This window comes from Acomys russatus, chromosome 1 (assembly GCF_903995435.1).
Source record: "Acomys russatus chromosome 1, mAcoRus1.1, whole genome shotgun sequence".
NCBI lineage: Eukaryota > Metazoa > Chordata > Mammalia > Rodentia > Muridae > Acomys > Acomys russatus.
In genome coordinates this window covers 90,998,446-91,025,074 of record NC_067137.1, presented here as the reverse complement: position 1 = coordinate 91,025,074, position 26,629 = coordinate 90,998,446, and the positions used below count along the sequence as shown (strand labels likewise).

The 26,629-nt window shown below is 45.3% G+C and overlaps 2 protein-coding genes across 3 annotated transcripts in view; both read right to left on the bottom strand.

The window, feature by feature from the left end:
• Susd6 (sushi domain containing 6) overlaps positions 1-26,629 on the bottom strand; it is a 373,726-nt gene that overhangs the window by 90,023 nt on the left and 257,074 nt on the right. The window lies entirely within an intron of this gene.
• The window catches only part of Smoc1 (SPARC related modular calcium binding 1), a 150,966-nt gene that overhangs the window by 58,328 nt on the left and 66,009 nt on the right, over positions 1-26,629 (bottom strand). For both annotated transcript variants that reach the window (XM_051148410.1, XM_051148416.1), the window contains exons 2-3: positions 14,863-15,028; positions 13,679-13,791 (exon numbers count right to left, since the gene is read on the bottom strand). In XM_051148410.1, the coding sequence (XP_051004367.1) occupies positions 13,679-13,791; positions 14,863-15,028 (279 nt within the window). The remainder of the gene's footprint in view (positions 1-13,678; positions 13,792-14,862; positions 15,029-26,629) is intronic.

The window sequence follows — 26,629 nt, the reverse complement described above, 5'->3', positions numbered from 1 at the left end:
ATCAGAAAATTGCTCCTAGAACAGGGAGCTCAAAAATAGGAAATATAACACATCGTTTCACCTAGAAGCAGCATACTGAAAGGTTTTCATGTTAATGATACTAGAAATATAATCAACATAAAAATTTTAATCATTTGCAACTGTACCTGATAATTGCTACTAACAGCCACTTCCCTGCTGAATACTTATGAAAATTTGGGGTGCTTGTGTTGAATGACTTAGAGAGCACATGTTGTGGACTGGGGCTGTGTAGCTCAGCTGGTGGGTTTCTTGCCTAGCATGCATACATCCTGGGGTTTGATCTCCAGTACCCCACAAGGTAGACAAGGTGGCAAATGCCTGTAATCCCACCACTCCAGTCCTGATGTGGATGCAAGAGGTTCAGAAGTTTAAGGCCATCCATACAATGCCATCCTCCGAACAGCAAAACTGCACAGAGCACACAGGCTACAAAGACCAGCTGCTCCCATCCACCCTGACCCCTCACCCTTTCAACTCCTCACCCTGAGCCAACAACCCACTCAGTAAACCTTTCTTTTACTTTTTATTTCCTATAATTTAATTTCCACTCTTGTATATGTACCTCATGATGGCTTTGGTTTTGTCTGTTGCTCAGTCAAGCTTTAGGACTCCTGGCTGAGCCCGTTTCTCCACCCGGGCTACCTCAAGGCAGTTTTTACTTACATATTCATCTGACTCTCATATGCTTCCTCTCTCATCTCTATACCTCATCCTCTTTCTTGAATCCTTATGTCCCCTTTATTTTAATTGTTTTCACCCATGAGACAGCATTTCTTTGTGTAACAGAACCCTAGCTATCCTGGACTCACTTTGTAGACAAGGCTGGCCTTGAACTCACAGAGATCCGGCCGCCTCTGCCTTCCAAGTGCTGCGAGTAAAGGTGTGCGCCACCACACGCACCTTCATTTTGCTTCTTCATTATAATCTCCCATAGCTTTAACAGGGTCTAAAATCTGGAGACTCTAATAGGATCCCAATTTTCCCTTCCTAGCTACTTTACCCATCTTATTTTTTGTTCAAGGCTGACCTACCACTTAATCCCTAATTTCACACATCTTACTTCCATCCCAATGCTGATCATAATAACTAAAATATGAGAATATTCCATGTTATACTTGGTTATTTGTCCTCCAATAGGATAAACAAATGTTGGCTACTACAACATTTGTAGAGAGGCAATATCCAGCTACTGTGGTTATTCTCAGTTACTGTTCTACTCAGGGAGTTATATAGCATTCACAGCAGGCTTCTTGACTTCCTAGACTCAGGAACTTATTTTCTGAACTACAATTCTACCAAATTTTATTTTCTGAATTTATTCTGAAAATTCTTATTTTCTGTATTTCAGTTCTACCAAATCCAAGTCCCAACTGAACATTGAAATTTTTTCAACTGAAAGAATATAGCTGATTAAAAATAATACCAAATATGTGAATCCCAACACAATACCAGAGAGGCACAAAAAATGCAGCAAAACTCTTCAAAAAATTACTAATCCTATAGTGATTGCACAAAATAAAGAGCCAGATAAATGACACCCCATACAGAGTCAGTAAAGAAATCAAAGGGAGAAAATAAGCTCTGCATCAAGAATAAAGCCAAATAGCTAAATAAAACAATAAAGGCAATGTGAGACCTGAAGAGGAATTCAGCCAGAGAAACACTGAAGAAAAACTATCTAAAATACTGAAAGCAAAAAACGTAAAAGTCAAAGCTTCATGAGAAGCTTCAGCAACAGAATGGATCAAGGAGAGGACAGAGCACCTGATCTGAAAGGCAAGGTGGAAAACTGGAATTAAAAAAAAAGTTAAAATAATGAGAAGACACTAGTGGGAAACACTCTAAAAAGACCAGGTATATGAAGGATAAGCATAGAAAAAGAAGAATCTCATTCTAAAAGAAGAAAGAAAAAAAAATTTTAAAAAGAATCACAGCAAAATTTCCCAGAGTAAAGAAAAGAGATTCCTATCTAGATACAGAAAGCAAGGCCAGAAAAGACCCTCTCCTCATTATATTATAATTAAACTACTAAAAATACAGAACAAAGAAAGCAGGGACAGAGAAACACCAAGCAACATAGAAGGAGGCCCATGGGAATAGCTCCAGACTACTTAGCTGAAACTTTAAAAGACAGAGAGGCTTGGAGTGAAGACAACAGCTGACCCAGCCTTTTATACCCAGCAAAGCTATCTGTCATAACTGAAGCAAAATTAGGAACGTTCCATGATTAGAAAAAAAATAGATTAAAGGAATTAATGACATTCATGTACCTCTGCATAATCTTGACTGACTCTCAGAGTGAGGAGATAAACAGACCCATCTATGGCCATGAAAAAGAATAAGCCACACTAGAATAATAGCTAAGCAAGGGATAAAGAGGTGAAAACCAAATACTACAAAAATCAACAAAACAACAGAAATCAATGCACACTGTTAAATAATAATAATAATAAATATTAGTAGTCTAAATCCCAATCAAAAGACACATACTAGTAGATGAGATTTAAAAAACAATAACCATGCACTTGCTGTCTCCAAGAAATTGATCCTACCACAAAAGACAGACAGTTCGTTAAGGTAAAGGGATAGAAAAAGATATTTCAAGCAAATGTTCTTCTTGAAAAAAAAAAAATAGACTTTTTAAAACTAAAAAGAAAAGATCACGTCACACTGAAAAAGGGAACATCCACCAAGAGGACATTACAATTCTGAACACATATGTTCAGAATACAAGTGCACCCAATTTCATGAAACAAATACTATTACATGTAGTCACAAACTAATCCCAGCACAGTAGTGGCAGACATTTCAGTATCCCAAGTCTGTCCACTTGACAGATCTTGTCAACAACAGCAAAAAAGAAATATATGAATTAAGTTACATCATAAATCACAGGAACTTAACAAACATCTATTGAACATTCCATCTGAACACTTTTCTTAGCAGCCCAAGGAATTTTCTCTAAAATAGACACAAGGGAAGTCTTGATAGCAAGCAAAAACCTAGAGCACACAAAAGCTCACAGAAACCAAACACACTACTGAATAAGGAATGGGTCCTTGAAGAAATCAAAAGGACACTGTTTAAGGTCCTAGAATCAAATGAAAATAAAACCACAGAATACCAAAAATCTATGGGACACAATAAAATAGACCATGAGGAAAGTTCATAGCTCTAAGAGCCTACATGAAGAAATCAGGTGTTGGATAAGGCCTCCCAGCCAGTAGTCATACACGAAAACCCTCTTTAAACCTAGAGCAGTGGCTCTCAACTTGTAGGGCTCGACACCCCAATGGGGTCGCATATCAAATAACAGTAATAAAAACACAGTTATGAAGTAGCAACAAAGAATGTTATGGTTGGTGGTCACCACAACAAGAGAAGGTCATAGCATTAGGAAGGTTGAGAACCACTGGATAAGGGAAAGAAAGATCTTAAGGGCATGTAGATAGTATAACACAGGTGACACTAAGGGGGAAGGGGAGTAAAGGGAGAGAGGATTTAAATACGAACTCTAAGGATGTTTGAGAAAGCCATACAAAAATCTACTATTACATAAACTTCATACATATGCATACACATAATTATATATATTTAGTATATTAATCAATATATTTTAACTGGAGTTACCCCCACAAAGGATTGTGTTCATCCCAAAAGCCATAGGTTGATAAATAGAAAACTCAGTACCAGATGTGGAATAACTTCCCTCCAGTTGTTCGCCAGAGGAGTCCCAAGCCCCAAAACTAGAAAGTAGAAAGAAATCATTAAGAGTGGGGCAGAAACCAATAAAATAGAAACAAACAAAGCAAGGAAAAGCCCAATCAGTGAAATAAAATTCATTCTCTGAAAACATAGACAATACTGACAAACTCTTAGCCAAACAAAATAGAAGGGAGAGAAAGCTCAAATTAATAAAATTAGAGATGAGAAAGGAGCCATTATAACAGATACCATTTAAATTCAGAAATCATTAGATCCTACCTTAGAAACATATATTCCACCAAACCAGAAATCCAAAGGAAGTAGAGTAATTTCTAGATGCCTATTAAATAACAAAATGAAACCAAGATGAGATGAGCAGTTTCAACAGATCTGAGAGAGAAAAATGAGATTGAAGCAGTAAATAAAAATCTCACAACTAAAGACACCCAGGCCCAGATGGACTTATTGATGAATAGTCTCAGACATTCATAGAACTAATGCCAATGCATGTCATACTATTCTATAACACTTGAAAGGTGGAAATAGTACTAAATAAACCTATATTCAACTTTATATTAAATGGAAAAAACATAAAGCTTTCCCACTAATTTATTATTAAATTCAGTACTGGAGTCTTAGCTAGAGCAATAAGCCAAGATTAACAAATATGAAGATATAAATAAGAAAGGAAGAGGACAAAAGAGATCATAATGATATGATCCTATACTTAAGACATCCTAAAGATTGGCCAGAAAACTCATAGAATCGATGAACAGTTCAACAAAATGTCAGGATGCAAAATTAACATGCAAAAATGAATAGTTTTCTTATATACTAATGACAAACATACTAAGAAAGAAATAAGGAAATTATATTGGTAATAGTATAAAAAAAACTAGGAATAAAACAGAACTAAAGATGCAAAAGATCTCTACAATTAGATCTTTGAAACAATGAATAAAGAGATTGAGGAAGAAACTAGAAGGTAAGATGACCTGCCATGTTTACATATTTAGAAGAATCAATATTGTGAACATGGCCATCCTACCAAAAGCAAGCTAAATATCCAGTGCAGTCCAATCAAAACTCTAGTGCACTTCTTCATTATCTGAAAGTTCACTGGAACGCAACAAAAGACCCCAGACAGTAAAAGCAATACTGTCTAAAAATAATACTGCTGGGGGACTCAAGACACATGATTTCAAGTTGCACTACAGAGCCATGGTAATAAAAACAAAATGGTACTGGCGCAAAAACCAGACACATGGATCAGCAAAATTAAGAGAGGACCCAGGTACAGTGCCAAGCAACTATAGCCATTTGACTTTTTAGCATAGATGTCAAAAACACACATAAGAGTGAAGACGGCATCTGCCAACAAATGATTCTAAGAAAACTTGATACATACCTGTACAAGAATCAAACCAGAGTCTTACCTCTCACCGTGCACAAAAACCACCTCCAAATGATCAAGGGCTTCAATAGAAGACCTAAAACACTGAAACTTCTAGACGAAAAGAATACACTTCAAGAGATAGGCCTAGGTAGAGACTTTCTACATAGGATCCCCAATAACTCACAATAAGGTTAGTAATCAGCAAATGGGATCTTGTGAAGTTAAAAACGCTTCTCCTAGCAAAGGAAATGATCAATGGTATGAAGAGGCTGCCTGCAGAGAGAATGTCTCTACCAGCCTCTCACCCAACAGGGCGTATACAAAGAACTTAAGAAATTAAACATCCAGAAACTAAACTGCCCAATCAGAGAACGGGCTGCGGGGCTGGCCAAAGAGTCCCCAAAGAAGCAGTGCAACTGACAACAAACACTTTCAGAAAGTGTTTGATATCGTTAGCCATCAGGAAATGTACACTAAAGCTGCTTTAAGATTCCATCTTACCCAGCCAGAATGACTATCATCAAGAAAACAACTGACAACAAACGCTGACAAGGATGTGGTGAGAAGGGAACCACTATCCAGTGATGATAGGGACGTACATTAGTACCACCACGACAGAAGTCAGTGGAGCGCTGCAGGCTCTCGCTCAGGTGTTGGTCCTAGCTTTGAATACTTAGACTCATGCGTTTCACTTGGAGTGTCTGTAGAGGTCACAAAACTAGAAAGGACCCTGACAAGGGGAGAAGGGAAGTTACCTTAAGACAGGAAAGGGACTCACGGAAAATTTGTGATATGAAAGCAGTTGGGACTGGAAGGTTGCTCAGCAGCTAAGAGCACGGGCTGCTCTTGTAGAGGACCTGGTTTGGTTCCCAGCACCACTTGGGGGCATTTACAATGGCCCACAAGTGCAGTGCCCTCTTTTGGATTCTGGGTGCACCAGGCACACACAAGGTACACTTACACGCAGGCAAAACATTAACAGACATAGAACACAAATATTTTTAAAGCAGTTGGAGGGGAAACACTGGGAGTTAACAGCTTAGGCAGGGACAGGTGTAGGGGTAAGAGTAGGGGAGGTGAGGGAGTAGTAGGGTGGGTTAACCAAAACTAAGATGTATAAAAGAGCTTTCTGGAAACCCACTGCTTTGTAAGCTGATTTTATGTATATTAGGAGGTTGAACTAAGATACTCTGCACAGGCAGACAGTGTTTTCTCTCTGAAAACGTGAGTTTTTAAGTGAACTCTCAGTGCCATTCAGGGGATACTTCTCTGTGATTTACTGGTCATGGAGACCTCAGAGTCCCTCGTTTCTTCCTCAGAACTAGATGAATAGACCTTCTTTTGACCCTGTACATGCCTTCTAAAAATTTGGTTCCCAGCTTTCCAGGCTTTGTGATACATTCCTTTCTACGATAGAATAAAATGTAGTAATTTTTTGAAGCAGGTAAATCTATATGTGACAGCTAAAAAATAAGCCCACAATATAAAGAAAATGTTATAAAAAGAACATGTATTGTTGTACTTTTTCCTAAATAATAATAAATAACTACTCTTGCTGAAATTTTTGGTTGCAGAACTCAGAGAAATCAAGCTGGAACTGACCTGGAAACTTCTTCCCTGGTGGCTAGCTTTCATAGTACTGCAAGCTGGTAATAGGCAGTCTGCTGAGGAGAAAAGCCCTGCATGCTACAGTGTCAGCCTGCCAGGCAAGACCTGCCCACTGGTGCAACAGTGGCGTAAAGGTTCAGAGGGTAACCACTTGCTTTCTGATTAGATTTGAGGCCTACTTCTATAGAAGGGAATTCATGCCTAATATTGTAAAACAGGTCAAATTTCATGGCTTGGGAGAACATAGATTATACCTTCTTTTGGCCTAGGATATGCCTTCCAAAAATCTTATTCCCAGTTTGCAAGATTCATTCCTTTATACAAAGAAATAAAATGTAGCAATTGTTTAAGAGAAGCAAGCCATATGAAACTTAAATAAAAGTAAGGCCACAGTTTAATTAAAGAAATGTTATAAAACAACATCGAACTACTTTGCCCTAAAGATCTAGAGGGTCACAGACATAACAGTTCCTATTTTAGGATGAGATCTCTCATTTTATCATTTCATCTTCCTATATATATATATTCTATGTCATAGGGTTTTCAGAGTGTGTTAAGTTTTCTTAAAAAGCTATTTTTAGAAGCGAATGTAAATGTTTCTTTATGTTAAGTCCTATCAGCCATGCACATACACATATGTAAAGTAAGTCTATACCACACATATTTTAGTGGCTGCACAATGTACCCTGCCATGATTTGTTTAGGCAATTCTCTATTATTAAATATTTAGGTCAGTTCTTTTTTTTTTTTTTTTTTTTTTTTTTTTTTTTAAACTATTACAGAATTGGAATTCCTTTGTCACTAAACATTTTCACACATTTAAAATTATTTCCTTGGGAGAAAATTAAAAGGAATAAAAATATTTCCTTGGAACCAGGCATGGTGGTGTACGCCTTTAATCCCAGCACTGGGAGGCAGAGGCAGGTAGATCACTGTGAGTTCAAGGCCAGCCTTGTCTACAAAGTGAGTCTAGGACAGCCAAGGCTACACAGAGAAACCCTGTCTCAAAAAAACAAACAAAAAAAGGAATTTGCTTGGGAAAAAAAAAATCCTAGAAGTGAAATTGCAAGCTCCAAATGTGAACCCATTCAAGACTTTTGACCCCTATTGCAAAAGTAACCTATTACAAAACAGGTGCCAGCTGACTTTCCCAATAGCAGCACAGGGGTAGAGCATTTCACTCCCCCGTTCAAGCCTGAATACTGGCATCTTCTCCTATTGTTACAAGTTTGACAAGCAAAATGATCCACCATTTTGTGTGTGTGTGTGTGTGTGTTCCTCAGATGCTGTACCGGATAGTTTTACATCAACTTAACACAAGCTAGAGTCGTTTGAGAGGAGAGAGCCTCAGTTGAAAAACTCCCTCCATAGGATTGGGCTATAGACAAGAAGCCTGTGTGGCATTTTCTTAATTAGTTGTTGATGGTGGAAGTCCCAGCCCATTGTGAGTGGTGCCTCCCTGGGATGGTGGTCCCAGGTTCTGTAAGAAACCAGCTGAACGAGTCATGAGGAACAAACCAGTAAGCAGCACCCCTTCATAATTTCTGCATCAGCTTCTGCCTCCGGGTTCCTTCCCTGCTTGACATCCTGCCCTGACTTCTTTCACTGATAAACAGTGATGTGGACATGTAAGCCAATAAGCCCTTTGTCCTCAAGTTGCTTTGGTCATGGTGTTTTATCACAGTGATAGTGGCCCTATCTAAGACAGATGCTTTCTGCCTTGTTTTTTGAGGCCGGGTCCTTTGTTGGCCAGAATCTTGCTGAGTTGGTTGGGCTGACCAGCCAGGGAGTCTTAAGGATCCTTCCTGCTCCACCTCCCCAGGGCTGGAGACTACAAGCACATTCCACATCCATCTTTTTATATGGATTCTTGGGAGCAAACTCAGGTCCTCACACTCTCAAGGCAAGTGCTCAACTCCCTGAAGCCATCTCCCCCACCGCTCCATCAGCACTTTTATTTATGCAGTTTAATGAATACAGAAGATTACATCATTCATATTCACTTATTGGCTAGTTCCACCATTTTTCCTTTGGTGGTAGCAGGGACCAAACCCAGGACCTGGTGTGTGGTGCAGATGGCCTGTCACCATGTCACATTCCCCAGCCTCGCTCACAGCTAACACCATATTACTTAGGCCCTCCTTGTTAGTATCTCTTGACCACATTTTACTAGGTTTTTCCCCCTTCCAAATTGTTAGAGATTCCTGTATACAAGGTCAGCTCTTTGTCACTAAAGCTAATGTGTATAGAATGCTTTCCGCTTACGGTATTTATTATCAAAAATTTAAATTTGTGTTTGTTTTCTTGTTGACAAGATGCATCCTGAGCTCTAGTCAATTGACTCGTCAGTGGGCTTTTGAAATATGAATTTCCAGCTGCACGGGCATGTGCGTGCGCGTGTGCACACACACACACACACACACACAATCTCTATACAGTTGCTATGTCATGTGTCTCCCTATCTTGTCTGCGTAAGGCAGGGGTCACATTTTTAATCCCTCACAGCAACCACCAGCTCATAGCCCAGAACACAGTGGAGCTCAGAATGTTGGCCTGCCCGGGATGAAAAGATATGGTGTCTGGGGATTTGCTTTGAAGGAACTCAGTTTGGGATGGGAGACGAAAACCAGGCGAAGATGAAACAGAATTGGCCACGTGTCGATCATTGTTGGAAGTGGTGGCAAGTACATGGAGTTCATTATACTGTTATGCCTACTCTTCTGTACTTTTTAAATTTTTCCATAATCAAAGGGTGTTTTGTTTTGTTTTGTTTTTTTTAATGTGAGTTTGATTGATTGGGCAACAAGAGAGGGAATTCTGGGATAACAATGGCGGTGAAAATGAAACACATATGCATCAGGCCAGTTCTGCACAAAAACATCATGAGCCCCGAAGGTAATCAGCTTGCGTTAAAAAAAAAAAACCCCTTCCAGCTCAGCGACCTCCAATTGCTCTTTACCTCCTCTGAAACCCCACCTTTCTTTATACAAAGGGACTAATAACTACCTAGAAATGGTTACAGTGAGGACTGAGTATAAAGCTCTGGCTGGCCCCAGCATGCTCAACAGTGACAGCACTGTCACTCCGCGATGCAGAGGCTTGACAAGCCCCTGCCAGCACCTCCTGACGGTGGCAGTGGCGACTCAACTCCGAGTCACCACAGCTGAGATTTCAGCTAAACAGCTTGGGCAGATGACAAGCACTTGGCAGGGACCTTGGTAGGCCAGATATTGGGAATTATGTCCCCAGCACCCAGAGAATAAATAGACAACCCCATAGCCAAGGGCAAAGCCTGGAGCACCTGACTTCACTCCAGGTCCCCAGAGAGCTGAACCCCACATCTCAACAATGTATTTTTAAAACCAGAGAGACAAAACCCTTCCAAAATAGGTTTGAACTTTTTAAACAAATACTGATATCACCCCTGGGGGATGAGAAGACTTAAAAATCATCATGTGTGAGATGGTTCAATAAAGCGCTTCAACTTTACAAGCATGAAGTCCCAAGTCAGACCCCAGAGCCCAGGTAAAAGGCTGGGCATAGTGGCATACCTGTGTGATCCCAGGGTAATAGGGGCAGAGAGACAGCCAGATGCCAGGCTCACTGGCCAGCCAGGCTAACCTAATTGGTGAGTTCTAGGCCAGTGAGAGACTCTGCCTCAAAGAAACAAGGTGTCACTTCCAAATGAACAGCACCCAAAGCTTCTTCTGGCCAGCACACACACACACACACACACACACACACACACACACACACACACACACGCATATGCACAACTGTGCACACATGTATTTGCATACACACATGCACACCAACACATGTATAACCACACACACGTGTGTGTACCTGCCCAACAAACACATACACCCAAAAAATACCCATGTCTGGATGCAAGCCTCATAATTTGATTAAATGGTCTGGGACTGTCCTAAGTACTGAGTGTTCAAACAGTGATGCCCAGGCAACATCTCTACCGTAAATAAAGAAGAGCCATCCCTGTGTGAATTGAGGTTGGGTAGAGTGAGGAAAGACACAGGGGGAAAAAAACAAAGGAAGAAGGAAGAAGCCACGGAGTCCCCACGTGAGTCTCATTAAAGCTAATTCAGTCATGTGGCCTCCAGCTGTGCCTCACGCCAGATAAAGCCAGTCCCCACAGAGCCATGTCATTCCCCCTTGTTCTTCAGGAGAATGACATCTGTAGTAATTCCCAGGACCAAGACATGCTACTAACTCCAAGATGCACACATGCCGATATTCTAAGGAATATTAGAGCAATGTAGCTTGCTTGTCTCTGGGCTTTGGTCTTAGGGGGGTAAAAAAAAGAGCTGTCTGAGTAATGATGGGCCATGGGGAAGGAGGCAGGCGTCGTCTCACAGCTCTCTGGCCCCTCGTCCAAGTGACTGAATCACACACTCAGAGTGGCAATCTCGTTTTTTTGGTGAAGTTACTACAGCATCTTTAGGGGGGCAGGGAATGCGCTTCCATGCAATCCCTTGAGCTGAGATGATCTGCTGACTGGCTGCTGAGCTGCCCACCAGGCTGAGCCAAGCCTGAACCGTGGACACATGGCACTGCTTAGCCTGTCACACAAGCAAGGATTGTCTGACAGGCTGCACTCAGGGCGCCCTCAGCATGTCAGCCTGGACTAATCTGGAAGTTCCTCTCCTTTAGCAAACACCACCTGGTCGGGCGAGAACAAAAGCTGGCCAGGGGCTGTCTGTCACGAGAAGGCAAACACTTCAGAATCAGGAGGGCAGAGGTCAACCACTCTCAGAAGCAACACATACAGGGCTCCACGAGCGGGCAGAAAGGAGAAGAGGCTGCCTTCAGCTCTGCCCTCCTCCCCATGGCCTTTCTCCTGCAGCTCTCAGCCCCAAACAAACCCCCAGGAAGGTCTGATTTCCCCTCTAAGGGTACGGATGCTCACACACACCTTCAAATACAGAGAAGGGTCACCACATCCCTTAAAGCTGTTGGAGGGAGGGCTCCTGAATCTTCATGCTTGGGAAGTTTCAAGCAAAGGCATTGGGGCATCCTCCCCCCACTCTTAAGAAATGCCATCCATAAGGTCTTGAGAAGATCTAAATTGGAGACCCACAGTGAAGACGGGAATTACAATGATGATGCTAATAAATGCTTACATGGCGTCCATATGTCCCAAGGGTTTCACACGTGTTAGCTCATTTAGTCCTCATCACAGCCTTCCGAAGGAAGTGAAATAATAACCACTAATAATAGTAATATGTCATGCATAACATAAGAACAATATATAATGCCTGTGACGTCATAATAATTTATCACATATGTACAACATAACAACCACGAAGATAATTGTCTCTATTTCTTTTTCAGATAAGCGCCCTGAGAAGCTGGTGACTTGTCTGTGTGAGTTGGCCCCAAGCCCAGGCTGTCAGCCCCAACCAGACATAGTGTACCAGCCACAGCTCTAGGATGCATCTTCCTAGTGAACACCTCAGAGCTCCCTTTAAATCTGCCAGTTCAGAAAGCAGCAGAACACAGGGACCTTCGGAGTGCTCAGGGCTTCAGCCCAGCTCCCCACTCCGAGTCATGATGGTACACACATCCTCCACAAATAGGGATAACGGCACCACCATCCATGGCCGTGCAGAGCTTTAGATGGGAAGTCCAAACAAGAACCTCAGCCAGGGCTGACGGCCAAGGTTGCTTTATCCCTGTGTTCTCCGGCTGGTTATATGCTTGAGTCAACTGAGACGCACTTAAAATATGGAAGTTGCTGGGTGGTAGAGGCACACCTCTTTAATCCCAGCACTCAGGAGGTAGAGGCAGGAGGATCTCTGTGAGTTTGAGGCCAACCTCGTCTACAGAGAGAGTTCCAGGACAGCCAGGACAACATAAAGAAACCCTGACTCAAAAAAACAAACAAACAAAAAAGAAAACAAACAAAATCAAATTAAAATCACCCCTCTATGTTACTACCCACGACGGTATTGGTCTGAGATCAATAACCACCCAGACCCACGGAGAAGAAACCTCTGACTGACAGCCACCCTGCGTCCCCTGATCCAGAATTAGAGAAGCTCTTAAAATCCTGAAGCTGTCGCTTCCATCTCTGAAAGTGTAGATTACTCCTAAATGCTGTTCTACTAGATAGGACCGTCCTCCAGATGGGGGCCAGGCACAGGGACAATCCCCAAACAAGCTAAGATTACTGTGTCCTACACTACACTACACCACTCTCCCTACACCCATCACAACAGCACCTTCACACATGTGCTGTGTGTCCTGACTCACGGAAGCCTCTCATCTCCCCAGCCCTAGGGAGCAGCCTAGAAGCTTCCTGAAGAGGCACCTTGCTGCCCCACTGATGCAATGTTTCAGGAAGTGGGCCAGTGCCAATGTATCCTACCCTGCTTTTACATAAAGCAACAGCCAGGAGCGGTGGGACTGCTGAGAGGGTATTTAAAAATCTTAGTTTGCGCGCGCACATGTGCATGCGCATGCGCACACACAGTCCGGTACGCTTTGTGCTCGAGGAGGGCACAGCTTCATTCAAAGAGGTACACAGCAAGGGGTGGCAGAGGGGTAGCAAATACGCACTGAAGGGAATACTGAGGTTGCCCGTGGAAACTGGCAGGACTAAGAGAAAATAATCAGCCCACATTTGACAGAAGAGAAAAACGCAGGTCTGACCCTCAAAAGAGACAGCCAGCAGGGAGGACCGAGACCCAGCCATGCCAGTTTCCTGGCTCAGACACCCATGCATCTTGTCAGGGCCCACTGCCAGTTGGCAAGGAGCGACCTGGAGGGCCCAGAAGGGGAAAGGCAATGCAGAGGGACATTGGAGAGCCACTCACCCAGCCATTTCCCAGGAGGTGAAGGTGCCAAGTGACCCTAGTGCTCTCTGAACACCTCCCTTCTGCCTCGGCCCAGCAAACCAACCCCTGAGAAAGCCCTGTGAGGCCTCACCTGTGTGAAGGAGCCGTCTTCACCACACTCTGGGACAAACACAGCCTCCTGAGGCTTCTTGGCCTGCTCCAAGGCCTGAGCCCTCTCCAGGCGACACTTGCTCTGGCCAGCATCTAAACAGTGAGAGGAATACATTGTATGTTTCACTTGGATTCCACACAGAAGCCAGGGCCCAAAATGGCTGCCCCGTGGCAGGAACACTGAGAAAAACCCTCCACCTGGGGGCAGGGCAGCATGCCACCAGTTTGTCCAGCCCTAAGAGCGTTGTGACTGTGCCCATGGGTGGCTGCTCAAGCTCACCCTCCTCTGAATGCCACACTAAGAAAAGGAGAGAAGAGGCCAGGCTCTGCTTTTTTTTTTTCCCCTCCAAGATGCCCCTTTGCTCATAAAATGAGGAGGGGAAGGTTCCATTTCCACTCATTTTCCCAAGCTTTTCTAAAACTAATAAATCCAGGAAGTTCAAGAGGAGTGTGATGGTACATGCCTTTAAAACCAATGCCAGGAAGGCTCTTGATGAAAGGCCTATAGCCCAGGCTAGGCACCATAGAAAGCACCAGGCCAGCCAGGGCTTTATAGCAATGATGGAGCTTTCTTGAGAAAAGCAAATGTCTGGGGCAACCTGCCAGCCTTCTGTGTTTCCTAGGATGGCAAGTGGGGGCCACAAGCTCAACTATCAACAGGACTCGGGAGAGCAACAGATTTCGTCTGAGAAGAAAGCAAGCTCCGCGTCAGGGGCTGGAAGCTCCTCAGCTCCAGCCATGTGTTGTTTTGCACCTGAGAGTACCAGACCTGCCAATTTTGGAAGACAGAAACAAAAGGGCAGATTTGAATCTCCCAGTTTTTAAAATGTTATCTCAAATTCTTTTCCTGTTTTAAAGCAGATCAAACGAAACACTTCTGTGACCCAACAATTTGGAATTCCTATTTCCGGGCCAGCAGTAACGCGCCGCGTCTCCATTTTGAAACAAAACCACAAACAAGAAGCTGGCCAGGGAGTCCCTAGCTCCTCACTGGTGGCCGTGTCTGAAAGTCAGGGAAGTGCTCGTCGGCACGTTTTCTTCCCTCACACCCCGATGGAAGACCAAGACCAAGAGAGACAGAAGAGCCAACCAAAGGCATCCAAGTCAAGTGACGCTTTCACAGCGTGGGAGCCTGCCTCTGCTGGCCGAGTGCAAGTCACTCACCTTTGCATCTACCTCGATGGACCACGCCCAGGGCTGGGTCTCTGCACTTGGCTCTCTGGTACTCACACATGGATTCATAGGTCCTGCCATCAGATGCACAGACAGGTTTGGGTTGAGTCCTGGAGCAGTGGAGGTTGCACTGAGGGTCACGGTCACTTATTAGAAACTACATTGGGAGAAAGAAAAAAATGGCACTAAGGTTATTTTTGCAAGAAATACAGGGAGAAACCCATGGCGTAGAGTATTGGCTTGCGCTTAGAAAGTAAATGTCAAATAACTCTTAAATTATAAAACCCTAGAGTTGAGGCCGGGTGTAGTGGCGTACACCTTTAATGCCAGAAGAGGAAGAGGCAGAGGCGGAGATCTCTGTGAGTTCAAGGCTAGCCTAGTTTACAAAGCAAGTCCAGGGCAGCCAGGGCTTGCTACACAAACTCTGTCTTGGAAAAACAAAAACAGACAAACAAACAAAAACCCTAGAGATGAAGGAGCCAAATAGATGTCAAGTCTAACCAAGGAAGGCTTCCTAAGGATGGTGAGGGCCTAGTCACTGACCACAACAGGATGTACCAAGTGAGCCACTTGCAGGCTCCTGTCAGTCTTCACAGCCACCTGGCGAAACAGAACCCTTGACTTTGTAGATAAGGAAACAGCAGAAGCTGTGACTGGACCAATGTCACACAGCTAAGAGTCCTGGGCTCTCCTCACAGCCTAAACCTGTGCAAAATAAATCAAAGCTTTGACCTGTAAGACCTTCACTCTCTCAGCCCTATGGATGGCTACTGCACCCGCTACTTAGAGTTTCTTAGATGCAGAACTCAGTCTCCAATTCCTGTGTGGAAAAGTGTTATCTATTATTACATAATAGCCTTGAACCCCAAAGTCGACCGTCCCTCCATTCTGCCCACGGCTTTCTCTCTAGCAGAGTACTAGCTAAGTGGATTTCTGTGAGAAAATTATTTCCTGTTTTCAAAACGAGCAGGGATAGTAATCGGCTTGGGAAACACAGAGGCAAATGTAACTCTTTAGGATCAGAATTCTCAGATACCTCCAGGTCCGCCTCAGCTCCCCAGCCCGAGCACCGGATCCCTCATTAAAACCCTTGAGAGGTGTCCAACTGGACAGATCAAGGGTGTTCCAGGCTAGCGGTATGTGACCCCTCCGTGGTGGCATTTCTGTGCCCCTTGCTGACCACTGGTTACATGGCCTCTCTGCCCATCTAGCCAGCTCCATTAGAAGTGCCTCTCCTCTGTCTGCCCTCACCCTGCTCTGGGTTTGGACTCCCACCTTTTCTTTTTTTTTTCTTAGGAGGTTCCTCCAGGTCTCACAGGTAAGGATAGTCTCCATCAGGATCTCTCACAACTCGTGCCTCCTCTACAGTTCTTGATGGCCTGAGATGATGAATTTATTTGTGGGACTTGATTGACACTGGGGTCCCAACCTTGGAGCTTCAAGAAGGGTTTAATCTGTTCTGGGTGTAAACACCTCCCAGCTTCTAGCACAATGCTGCACTATTTGTGGAAGCAATGTAGCCATTAGTAGTGCTTCTCACATGGGAATGACCTCAGAACTGAGTTGTGTAACAATAGGCCTAGCCATCACCACAGGGGATTCCTGGATCCCCTGGCAATACAGGGGCCAGAGGTGGCCCAGAGCTCCTTGTCCCAACGTCACCTCAGAACAGAAGGCCCTTAGGCGCAGGGCTATCTCATCTGAGGCTCTTAGCTTCTGACTTTGAGCTGTTTTTGCAGGGGATGAGGGGGGTGGGGTTACTGTATTGGTCTGTGGCATGAGCAACAGAGTGGCCTGGAAGTTGAAAGCATAGAGCCAGACCACGGGCTAGATCTCAGCACCCACACAGACACTGTTGAGTCTGAGGGAAGTTGCCTATGTTTTCTGGCCCTTTTTTTTTTTTTAAAAAACCCAGTGGAGGTACTAACATGCCCCACCTTGTGTTGCTGGGAAGATTCAGATTAGCCAACGCCACCTAAATTTTTGCTCATCTTTGAAATTTAAACAGTGCAGGTTTTCTTTTTAAGAGCACTCACCAAAGGAGACACAAAGTTTCTTTTTAAATCAGCAGGGGTTACCTTGCCTGCTCTGCCACTCACCGAAGAGGAGGGCTACAGGCGTCACCGTGGCACTGAGCTACAGGCCATAAATTCAGTTTGGAAATGACTTGTTCTGAGCCAAAAGAGACTCAGGGTGACAGTGCCAGGGACCAGGCTGACAACAAGGGGAGCACTCTGTGTGCAGACAAACAGGGTACAGAGCCTCAGAACCCCACCTTCTGCAGGCCCTGGAGGTGGCCTTGGTGTCAGCAGGGTGCCCACAAGATGCCTGTCTCAAATTTACTGCCCCCTAAGGTGCTATAAAAATCTCAGAGACTGCACAGGGCAGTTTGCTAAAGACCATCTTCCATCAACTGCAGACCCTCGTTTTTGTGTGTTTGGGGAACTAGGTGTATTCATGATTGTTCTCAAAACACAGGCTGCTGAGCTCCACTAAATGGAGCTTTAATAGCACAATTCTGCCCTCAAAGAAAAGATCACCCTGTATCTACAAACATTCAGAGTGAGGTTATCCTCCCATCGGCCCATCCTCTCTGTAGCCAGGAAGGTGGGGGCGGTGGGGGAGGGGGTGGGGTTACGGACACCTAACACAGACTCCACCCATGGTGAGCGTCCACTCTAGAGTAAAGATGCCAGGCAGGCAGTTAGCACACAGCATGAAAGTAAAGAGAGTAAGAGGGGGTGTGATCCTAGAAGCTTAAAACACTGCAGAACCACACAGTCTCAGAGAACTTTTCCTGATGCTGGGATGTTCTGTGTCCATGCTGCCCAACACATGTGCCATAAAAACACACGTGGTGTATAGCCAATGCAACTAAGAGACCAAATGTTTAGTTGTGTTTAATTTCAGACGGCCATGTGTGGATAGTGGCTACCGTAGGCAACAGCCCTGCTATGCGTAAGGCGAATAACTCAAGAGAAGGGGGATGGTCCTTAACTGAGTTTTTGTCTGTGTTTCTGAGACAGAGTCTCACTTGTGTCACCCAGTCTGGCCTCGCCCTTGCATTCTCCCTGCCTTAGCCTCCTAAGCACTCACTGCCATATCCAACCTCAACTGAGCTTTTTCTAGAGCAAGGCTAAGACGCACTGGAGTCCTAAGTGACTTCTTAAAGCAAAGAGAGATTTTTTTTTTTTCTTTTATGTTTTTCAAGACAGGGTCTCTCTGTGTGGCACTGGCTGTCCTGGACTCGCTTTGTATACCAGGCTGGCCTTGAACTCACAGACATCCGCCTGCCTCTGCCTCCCCAGTGCTGGGAATTGAAGGCATGCGTGCGCCACCATGCCTGCCTACAAAGAGAGATATTTAGAATAATCTCTGCGTTCTGAAAATGGCGGCAAATTGGTCCATTGTTTATGGGTCAAGAGCCATCGTGTCCCTGGAGTTTGTCACAGTCCAAGTGGAAACATGAAGGTAGTTTATTTTGTTCTGTTTTGTTTTGTTTTCTCCCATCCTGCAGGTCACAGCAGGTACAGGATGAAAATCATTGAAGCAAGTCATGTTTATGACCAGTCAGTACTTGGAGCACACAGATGAAACTCGAAAAAATTGAAGTAACCATGATTGGCAGGAATTTTTGGTGATGGCAGCAGGGTCAATTATTCTCCCCCAATGACTCAAACACTCAGCCATTTCCCTTAAGAATAAAAATTACATTTTTATTTTAAAAAAAAAAAAACCCCTTCCTAACCAAGAGATTTTTTAAAAAAGCAAAATAAAAGTGGTGTTAAATCTGACTGTGTAATATAGAAACCAAACAAAAGGGGCTAGAACAATTGTGCATCTGGAAATGTCTCTCCCACCCTTTCTCCCTGGGGACTAGATAATTTCAAGCATTTTGTGCTGGGTTCACATTTGCAAAATGAGACAGACATTTGACAGACATATAAACAAGTCACCCTGCCTATTGGAAAAGCTGCCTCAGCCATGGCGAGGATGAGGGCAGACAAAAATCAAGGCTGAACCAATAAGCCCTTCCATCTGAAATGCACATAGTTTGGCCCCTGCCTTTCGGTCTCCAGCAGAGCAGAGTACAAACCCTGCTGCAGCTTCTGCCCAGAGAGACCACCCCAACAAATTCTCAGATTTGACAGGCTGCCAATTTTCATGACAGTGTAAGGAACAACAGAGCCAGCCTAAGGCTCAGCCTGGGAGGAGCAGTTCAAATTTTCCTTTTACATCAGTTCTCCAGCCTTAACTTCCACCTGCTGTTTTATTATTTTATCATCATTGTGGTGTGTGCATGCATGCGTTTGTGTATATGTGTGTGTACCTCTGCGTGTGTGCGTGCGTGCGTGCGTGTGCGCGCGTGTGCGCGCGCACGCACGGGTGCAGGCATGTCAAACGGCCAGAAGAGGGCATCAGTTCCTCTGGCACTGGAGCTACAGGCAATTCTAAGTTTCCCATTAGGGGTTCCGGGAACCAAACTTGGATCCTATGGAAAAGCAGCAAGCACTCTTGACCAATGAGCTCTCACACCTCAACTGGACATGTGTTTATCTGAAAACATCGATGTTTTCCTATTTTCCTCAAGTGTTAAAAAGGTAGCAGAAGCCATTCTAAACAGCCTAGTCAGAGGGTTTCGGAGAATAAAGTCTACACTCTGGATTACAAGTGGCACTTCTCTTCGCATACTCAAAATATCCCAGACTAAATCCAAACTAATTTAATGCTTTTCCCCCCATAAATTCATATGTAGCCCAGGTCCAAGTATTCGCTTTCCACTTTTTTGTTTCATTTTTCTATTCTTACAAAGCAAAGCATCCTGAGTTTAATAGCTTTCCCCAGTTTGTTCCTCACCGCTCTGCAGGCTGGCAGGGCTTGGCTGGGAGGCACTTCTGCTCCACATAGGAGCAGCAGAGGTAGCGAACGTGATTGCATCTGACCCAGAGCTTGGCTGAGGCTAGAAAACACACATGTAAGGCATAGCACAGCGTCTAACCCAAAGCAGTTGCTCAGTACATGCCCGAAGAATAACAGATAAATGTCAAGCCTTGCCTAAAATACGTCACAGATAGCAAGATCCTCTCATGTGTGGCCTTGCTGGAGGAGTTGTGTCCCTGAGAGAGGGCTTTGAGACTTCAGAAGACATGTGCCATGTCAAGTCAGTCTCTTCCCCCCCCCCACTCTCTCCCTCTTCTTCCCCCGTCCCCAACCCCACGAGATGTAAGCTCTCGGCTACTGTTGCAGTACCATGCCTGCCTGCTACCATACTCCCCCTTACGACAGTAACGGATTTGAATCCTCTGGAACTATAAGCCTCAAATAATCACTTCCTAGAAGATGAGGAAGAGGAAGTGAAAGAAGAAAAGGAGAGGGAGGAAGGAAGCAGCAATTACTACATTTTTACCACTTATTATTAAAGAGATTCCTCTTGCCTAACCTAAAGTTCAAAGCTTTCAAGCATACAGACTTTTCTTCCCCCACCCCTTTTTTTTCCTTCCAGAACATCCTCCAGGTAGAAAAGTTCATACCAAAACAGTGTTTTCCCCCAAAATTAAGGAAATGGAAAATTTCCAAGTCACTGAAGAGAAAGTGCCCGTGTGGCTGAGCTGGTATGCCTGTATCAAAGGCAGTGGTCACTGGATGATCACAAAATGTGGGGTCTATGAGCTTGGCCTCGCTCTCCTCATATAGGCCTGAGGGAAGTCTTCGCGCAGTTCCAGTCCCCATGCTGGGCTGAACCTGAGACACCTCTGGTTGCTGAGTCTGGCATGAGTGTATGTCACGGTGGGAAGCCGACAGCCGCCCGGCCAGCATCGTTTGCACTATGGCTTCTCTGGCAGCTGCTGAACACATGCATCTGACTGAGAACAACGACCAGATGATAAAAGAGATGCCTTGTTAAGGCAGGTTTTGACGTGCCGATTTTTATTTTTTCCCATGGATGCAGTGTTGTCATTAACAGTGAATTATCTGCATCTGCGAATGCCCAATTTTCCTTTCTGGAAGGAAATGAAAAGGTGAGCAACCCTGCCATATGCCTGCCATCACAGTTACAGCACAGCTAGCTAGATTCCTCCTTCCTGCCTCAAGACCCTGAAAACTACAATAACAACTGGCCTGGTAGGACATGCCCACTGTGCAGTAGTGGCATGAATGTTATGGGAGTGGCCAAACGCTTTCTGTTTGGATTTAAGACCTGCTACACAAGACAACAGCCATGCCTGGCAGCATTATCAGGCCAAGTGATAGACAAGTTGCAGGCCCTGGAGAGCCCACTACCATGGTCCTGCTAAATGGGCACAGTGTTAGGCCATTTGCAGAGACGTAAGAACTACAGCCACAGGTTAGTGCACCTTGCAGCCCTCATCAGAGGAGCTTCTGTGTGCAGAGAATAGTGATGATCAGGAAGACTTGTGGCTAGCACGCGCAGAGGATGTGCAACCCTAAATGGAACACCTAAATCACACTCCCTCCTCCCAGGGCCCCAGGGTCACTGGGGAAGAGGAGATGGAGAAACTATAAAAGCCAGATGTGATGGGTGAGCACAAGGAAACTGTCTTCTGGACCCAGCGGGACCCATGCACATAGAAACTTCCAACGGTTTTGACAGCATGTGTGAGAGTTGGGCAAACTCAAGCCAGACCGAACCCCAGCATGGGGAAATGGGGTGGGCATGGAGTTGCGCCTCTAGTCGAGGAGTTATTGGCAAGTAAAAGCTACTGGAAGAAGGAGAGTCAGGGTTTTGTTTTTGTTTTGTTTTGTTTTTTCATTTTGTTTTTAAGTCTAGTCCCTGATAGGTGGACCTTGCTTGAATGAAAGACTACACATCCAAGAGTATAAATGCAGCAAAATTGGAATGACGGCTTTAAAAGAAATGAGAACACAAAGTTAGGTGGGTAGAGAATACAGTATGGGTCTGGAAAAATGTTGAGGGAGGACGTGGATGTGATCAAAACACATGGTACAAAATTCTCAAAGTGGGGTCCAGCTGCAATCCCTTCCTCTCCAACCAAAGGGTCAATTGCCTATTGCTACTTGCTTTGCCACCTGTGACATCAGTCCTTGGCCTTTTCCTCATAAGCTGCATCACTGAGACAGAGGGTGGTTTCCTGTTAAAGCTCCACTCACGCAAAAGTCCCACAAGCCTACTTCAGGCAGCTCTCATTCACCCTTCCCTGACCCCATGACCTCCGCATTTACACAGGTGCAAAGGAGGGCCCTGGCTGGCAGGCAGCTTCAGAGTGGGACCAGTCGAGATGGGGTGTGGAGATAAGAGAGGTCAAAGGGAACTGGAAGCCTAGCAGCAAGCTGCTCTGCACACCTCACAACACCACACCGCCCATTAAAGGGCTTTTCACACCGCTGAAGGAAAGCAGATGCGCACACCCTTCCAGCTGTGGGGCAGCTGTGGGGCAGCTGGAACCGCTTGTGTTGTTTTAGCCAGAAGAGGCCTGACCTTTGTCACCCCACCACCACCCCCAGCCCAGTGGAGGAATTTAATGAGCACTTCACCCACCCAGCTGGTTTCTCTACTCCAACTGTGACCATCCAGAGCCACAAGATGACTGGTCAAAGCCAGAGAAGAAGGCGCTTTTGCCAGGTGCCACCATGGAGAAAGATGTGAGCCTCAGCAGACTGACAGATCTTAAATGATCCCGTGTTTCAACTTATATCTACCATATCTGTACCCCAAAACTTATACCCCATGCCAGCCACAAAGGCAGTATATGTATATAGTGTGGGGTCAGGGCCTAGGTCGCCAAATTTCCAATGAATTATTATTCTAAGTGAAAGAAGCCAGTTTCAAAATCTACATAGTAAATGGTTCTATTTCTGTGACATTCCGGAAAAGGCTAAACTAAGCAAACAGAAATCATACCAGTGATTATGGAGAGTGGAGGGGATAGGAGTGGAAATGCTCTCTCTCCCTCTCTCTGTCTCTCTCTGTCTCTCTTTCTCTGTCTGTCTCTCTCTGACTCTGTCTGTCTGTCTGTCTCTCTCTCTCTCTCTCTCTCTCTCTCTCTCTCTCTCTCTCTCTCTCCTGCTGCTGATGGTGGTGGTTGTTATACAACTATGACTTATTAAAATTCACAGAAGGGCAAGAAGGGCATGCCTAAAAAGAGGATAGTACTGCAGGTAACTTCACACGGAAGGGCATGCCTAAAAAGAGGATAGTACTGCAGGTAACTTCACGGAAGGGCATGCCTAAAAAGAGGATAGTACTGCAGGTAACTTCTATGCCGATGAACAAAAAGAAGGAAAATATAAAACACAAAACTAAATAAAAACAATTCCAAAGACTGTTGACTTTGAGAGGTCCATCAGAGCCCCTGCCCCACCACTGCCATGCAGAGAAGCGTCTAGAGACTTCTCCATCCACACTCTTTAGTCACAAGGCATCAGAGTAGGCACACTGGGGGTTAGGAGAACAAACAAGAACACAGGCACCGTGCCCAAAAGCTAATCTATTTGCAAAGACTGACATGGGTGCAGCCAACTCCACAGGAACTACAGTTTTGACTCCAGCACCCAAGAGGCAGAGCCCGGGTCTCAAGCAGACAAAGGGGCGTAATGTGTGAAACAGGATGCTCAGATCCAGGACCCCAGCTAACTCTCTCTCCCAAAGGAGGAGAGAGAGAGAGAGAGAGAGAGAGAGAGAGAGAGAAGAAGAAAAAGAAGGGAGATATCGGTCCCCAGAAAATTGCTAGGCATCTGTGATGTCCCAGGGCTGTGTGCTGGGGACAAAGCAGCCTCCTGGGTTCCAGAGAGTCCCCAGTGAGAGATAAATTCAATCTGGGAAGATCTAGGGGAGAGGATTGTAATGTGGCTGTGAAGGCACTCCATGGGTAGACGTGGTTGTCAAAAACCTACAGTAATGGATACAAAGAAGTGGAAGGCAAAGCGATTTCAAACAACAGGTCAGAACTAAGTCTGGGCAGAAGAAGTAAGACTCTAGGACCATGTTGAGTGTGACACTGTGCAGGGTCCTCAAAACCCAACGCTGTCTTTTGATTTCACCTTTAAACAATTGCCAGTTACAAGAAGGAAGCAGAGGACCAGATCCGACCTGAGATCTAGAGATGTCCAGCCAGGCCAGGAAATATATCAAGGGGGCTGAATATGGCAAAGAGAGAAATGAAAAGGAGGGTGTGCCTTTGGGTTAACAGAGCAGCTGGGCATCACAAATAATAAGCATGGCAAGCCTAAAGCTACAAGCAACCTCCTCCGAGGACCGCCGTCTCACCACAGCGAGTAACTGTGAGGCTCAGTACCGCTTCGGAGGCCAATACGTTGCCTTCTCTCTGGGCGCTGGTTACCTCGGGCTGAAAAGCAAATGTACCCGGAGGCGTCACCTGAAGCCACCAGTTGTCCTGAGAGCTCTAGAGAGCAGCTGTGGGAAGGGAGAGGGTCAGCCGCCTCACAGGCAAAACTTTCTGTCATCCCCTGTGGGGCTTCCACGAGGCCAGGGAAGGAATGCCGGGATGCTATTAGCCTGCCTTTTATTGGGTGAGCAGTCTTCTTTGTGCACCAAAAGAGCATCAAGCCTTTTAATCACTAAAGAAAGCATTTATTTTTGCTTCCGACTCTCAGCCTCCCCCCTCCATGCCCCCACTGCCCCGAGTCACTAACTACCTAGTTAAAATCCCCAGTCACTAAATACCAGCCAGCAGAACTCAAGAAACAAGAGCTGCAGAAAGCCATGTACCCACCCATTCCCCGTCCTTCAGACTCTCCCACCAGCATAAATACAAACTCTTCTCATTTCAAATCAAATAAACAGAGGACTCTCCAGGATCCAGGACCCGGACCACTAGCACTGGGAAAAATAAAGATTAAGTTGATGGTATGATCAGGGAACCATGGGTGGTCATGTACCTGGGGTGCATCCAAAAGATTTTGGCTTATATAAGGGAGGACTTGGCCTTGTGACGTGCAGAGACAAAGAGGATGACGAAGAGCATCCCTATGGACCTGCTTGGTCTGAGTGCTCTGCCCTTCATCCCTGTGACCCGCACCTGGCAATAAGGGATTACAAAATTGGCACTATATCTCCAGTTGGCAGGAAGAGCTTACTCAGCATGGCTAGGGCTCATTACAAGAGAACCTCGGCAACATGGTGCCCAGCAATGTGTTCCGAGCCTCCCCAGAGCATTACTAAGAAACAGATATCACAGTGCTGAGCACCCAGACTGCTGGCAGCTCTGGCAGCACTGCTCATCCCTGCAGCACCCTGCTCTATCCTACCACCATTCTGTTTTACTCCCAATGCTACGGGCCATGTGTTTCACACCTGGGGGAACTGAAGGTTTAGTCAGGACTAAACCACAACTGGGCTTGATCCCAAACCAGCTGGGTCCTGAGCAGTGACAGAGCCCTGACAGAAAGAGACCCCATTGTTTCCATGGGAAGTAGACATACTGATGAGATTCTGGGCAAAGTGGGAGGTATGGAAGCCTGAATGGGGTGTTGAAAAGACTAAAGACCCATTGAGAGACTCTGGGCACCCACAGAGCTGTCTCAGGCTACGTGACAAAGACACGCAGACTTGATGTAGAGCCCTGTCCCCACCTCTGCATGAAGTCTGGGCCCCTCTGGCACCTGAGTCAACAGCTTTAGCAGCAGCTGGGAGCAGTTCCCCTGGCATCTCCCTGTGCGTTCCTGTGATGTTACAACCAGCGTCGAGTGTCCCTTGGGCAAAGGGCAATGGTGTGACCTGTTTGGGGAAGTATCTAAGTCGCCTTGAAGTAAGGAACAAGAGGAGCTGCTGTGTAAGCAGCTGAGGATTGCAACTTGGAACAAATGTCAAGGTGGCACCATGTTGTAACCATAAATTGGAGAGATAGAAAGGCCAGCTACAAGACCAGCTGCCAAGGAGGTACAAGTCTACTTAGTAAGCTGTGAGATTCAGACAGGCAGCCTTAGTCGTGGAAAGAACTTTCCAGAGGCCCGTGAAGGAAATCCTCAAAGCCATCCACAAAGCCAGAGCCATTTTTAGTGCATCCTTCCGTAAACGCAGAGACCAGCTTTCCAAAATGACTACACAGGAAATGACTGTATGCTCTCAAGATGGCTGGAAAAGAGAATGCCTCATAGAAAGCTAATAAGGGTTGGTTCAGAGTAGGGGTGGGGTGGGGGTGAGGGGAGCACAGGAGGTGGGATCTGAACGGTCTCTCAAACAAAAGGGCAGATAAACTGAGCATGTTATATATGAATATTCATTCTATAAACACACACACACACTCAAAAGAACACTTGGGAAAATTCGTTTGGGACTGTCAAAACAAGAGCACTGGGAAAAGAGCATTTGTTTCCCTAATCGTGTGGATCTGTGCCCTTGGATGCTGGCCCTTTGAAGTTGCAGTTTGGTCCCCAGCGGAGGTGAACAGAGATATTTAGTGAGTCCTCACGACTCCCACAGAAGTCACAGATACTACTGGTCTTTGCTTCACTGGGCCAGTCATACCAGGTGGGTCCCCACCCCATGATCTTCCTACTGCCACCCCCAACACAGCAACAGCCCAGGCGCATCCTGTAGACTGGGCCACTTACCCTGAAATACACAGCCTTCTCATCCTGCCCTTCGGCTCAAGTCCACCCCTTGGCTCTCTCAGAACTGCTGCTGCACATTTTCTAACCTGGGAAGGTGTGTGTCTGCTCACAAACTGAATGACTGACAAGTCCTTCTTCTGCCACCCACTGTTCTCACCCAACATGGGAGCCCCAAATAGCTTCACTCTACCCCATCACAGTAAAA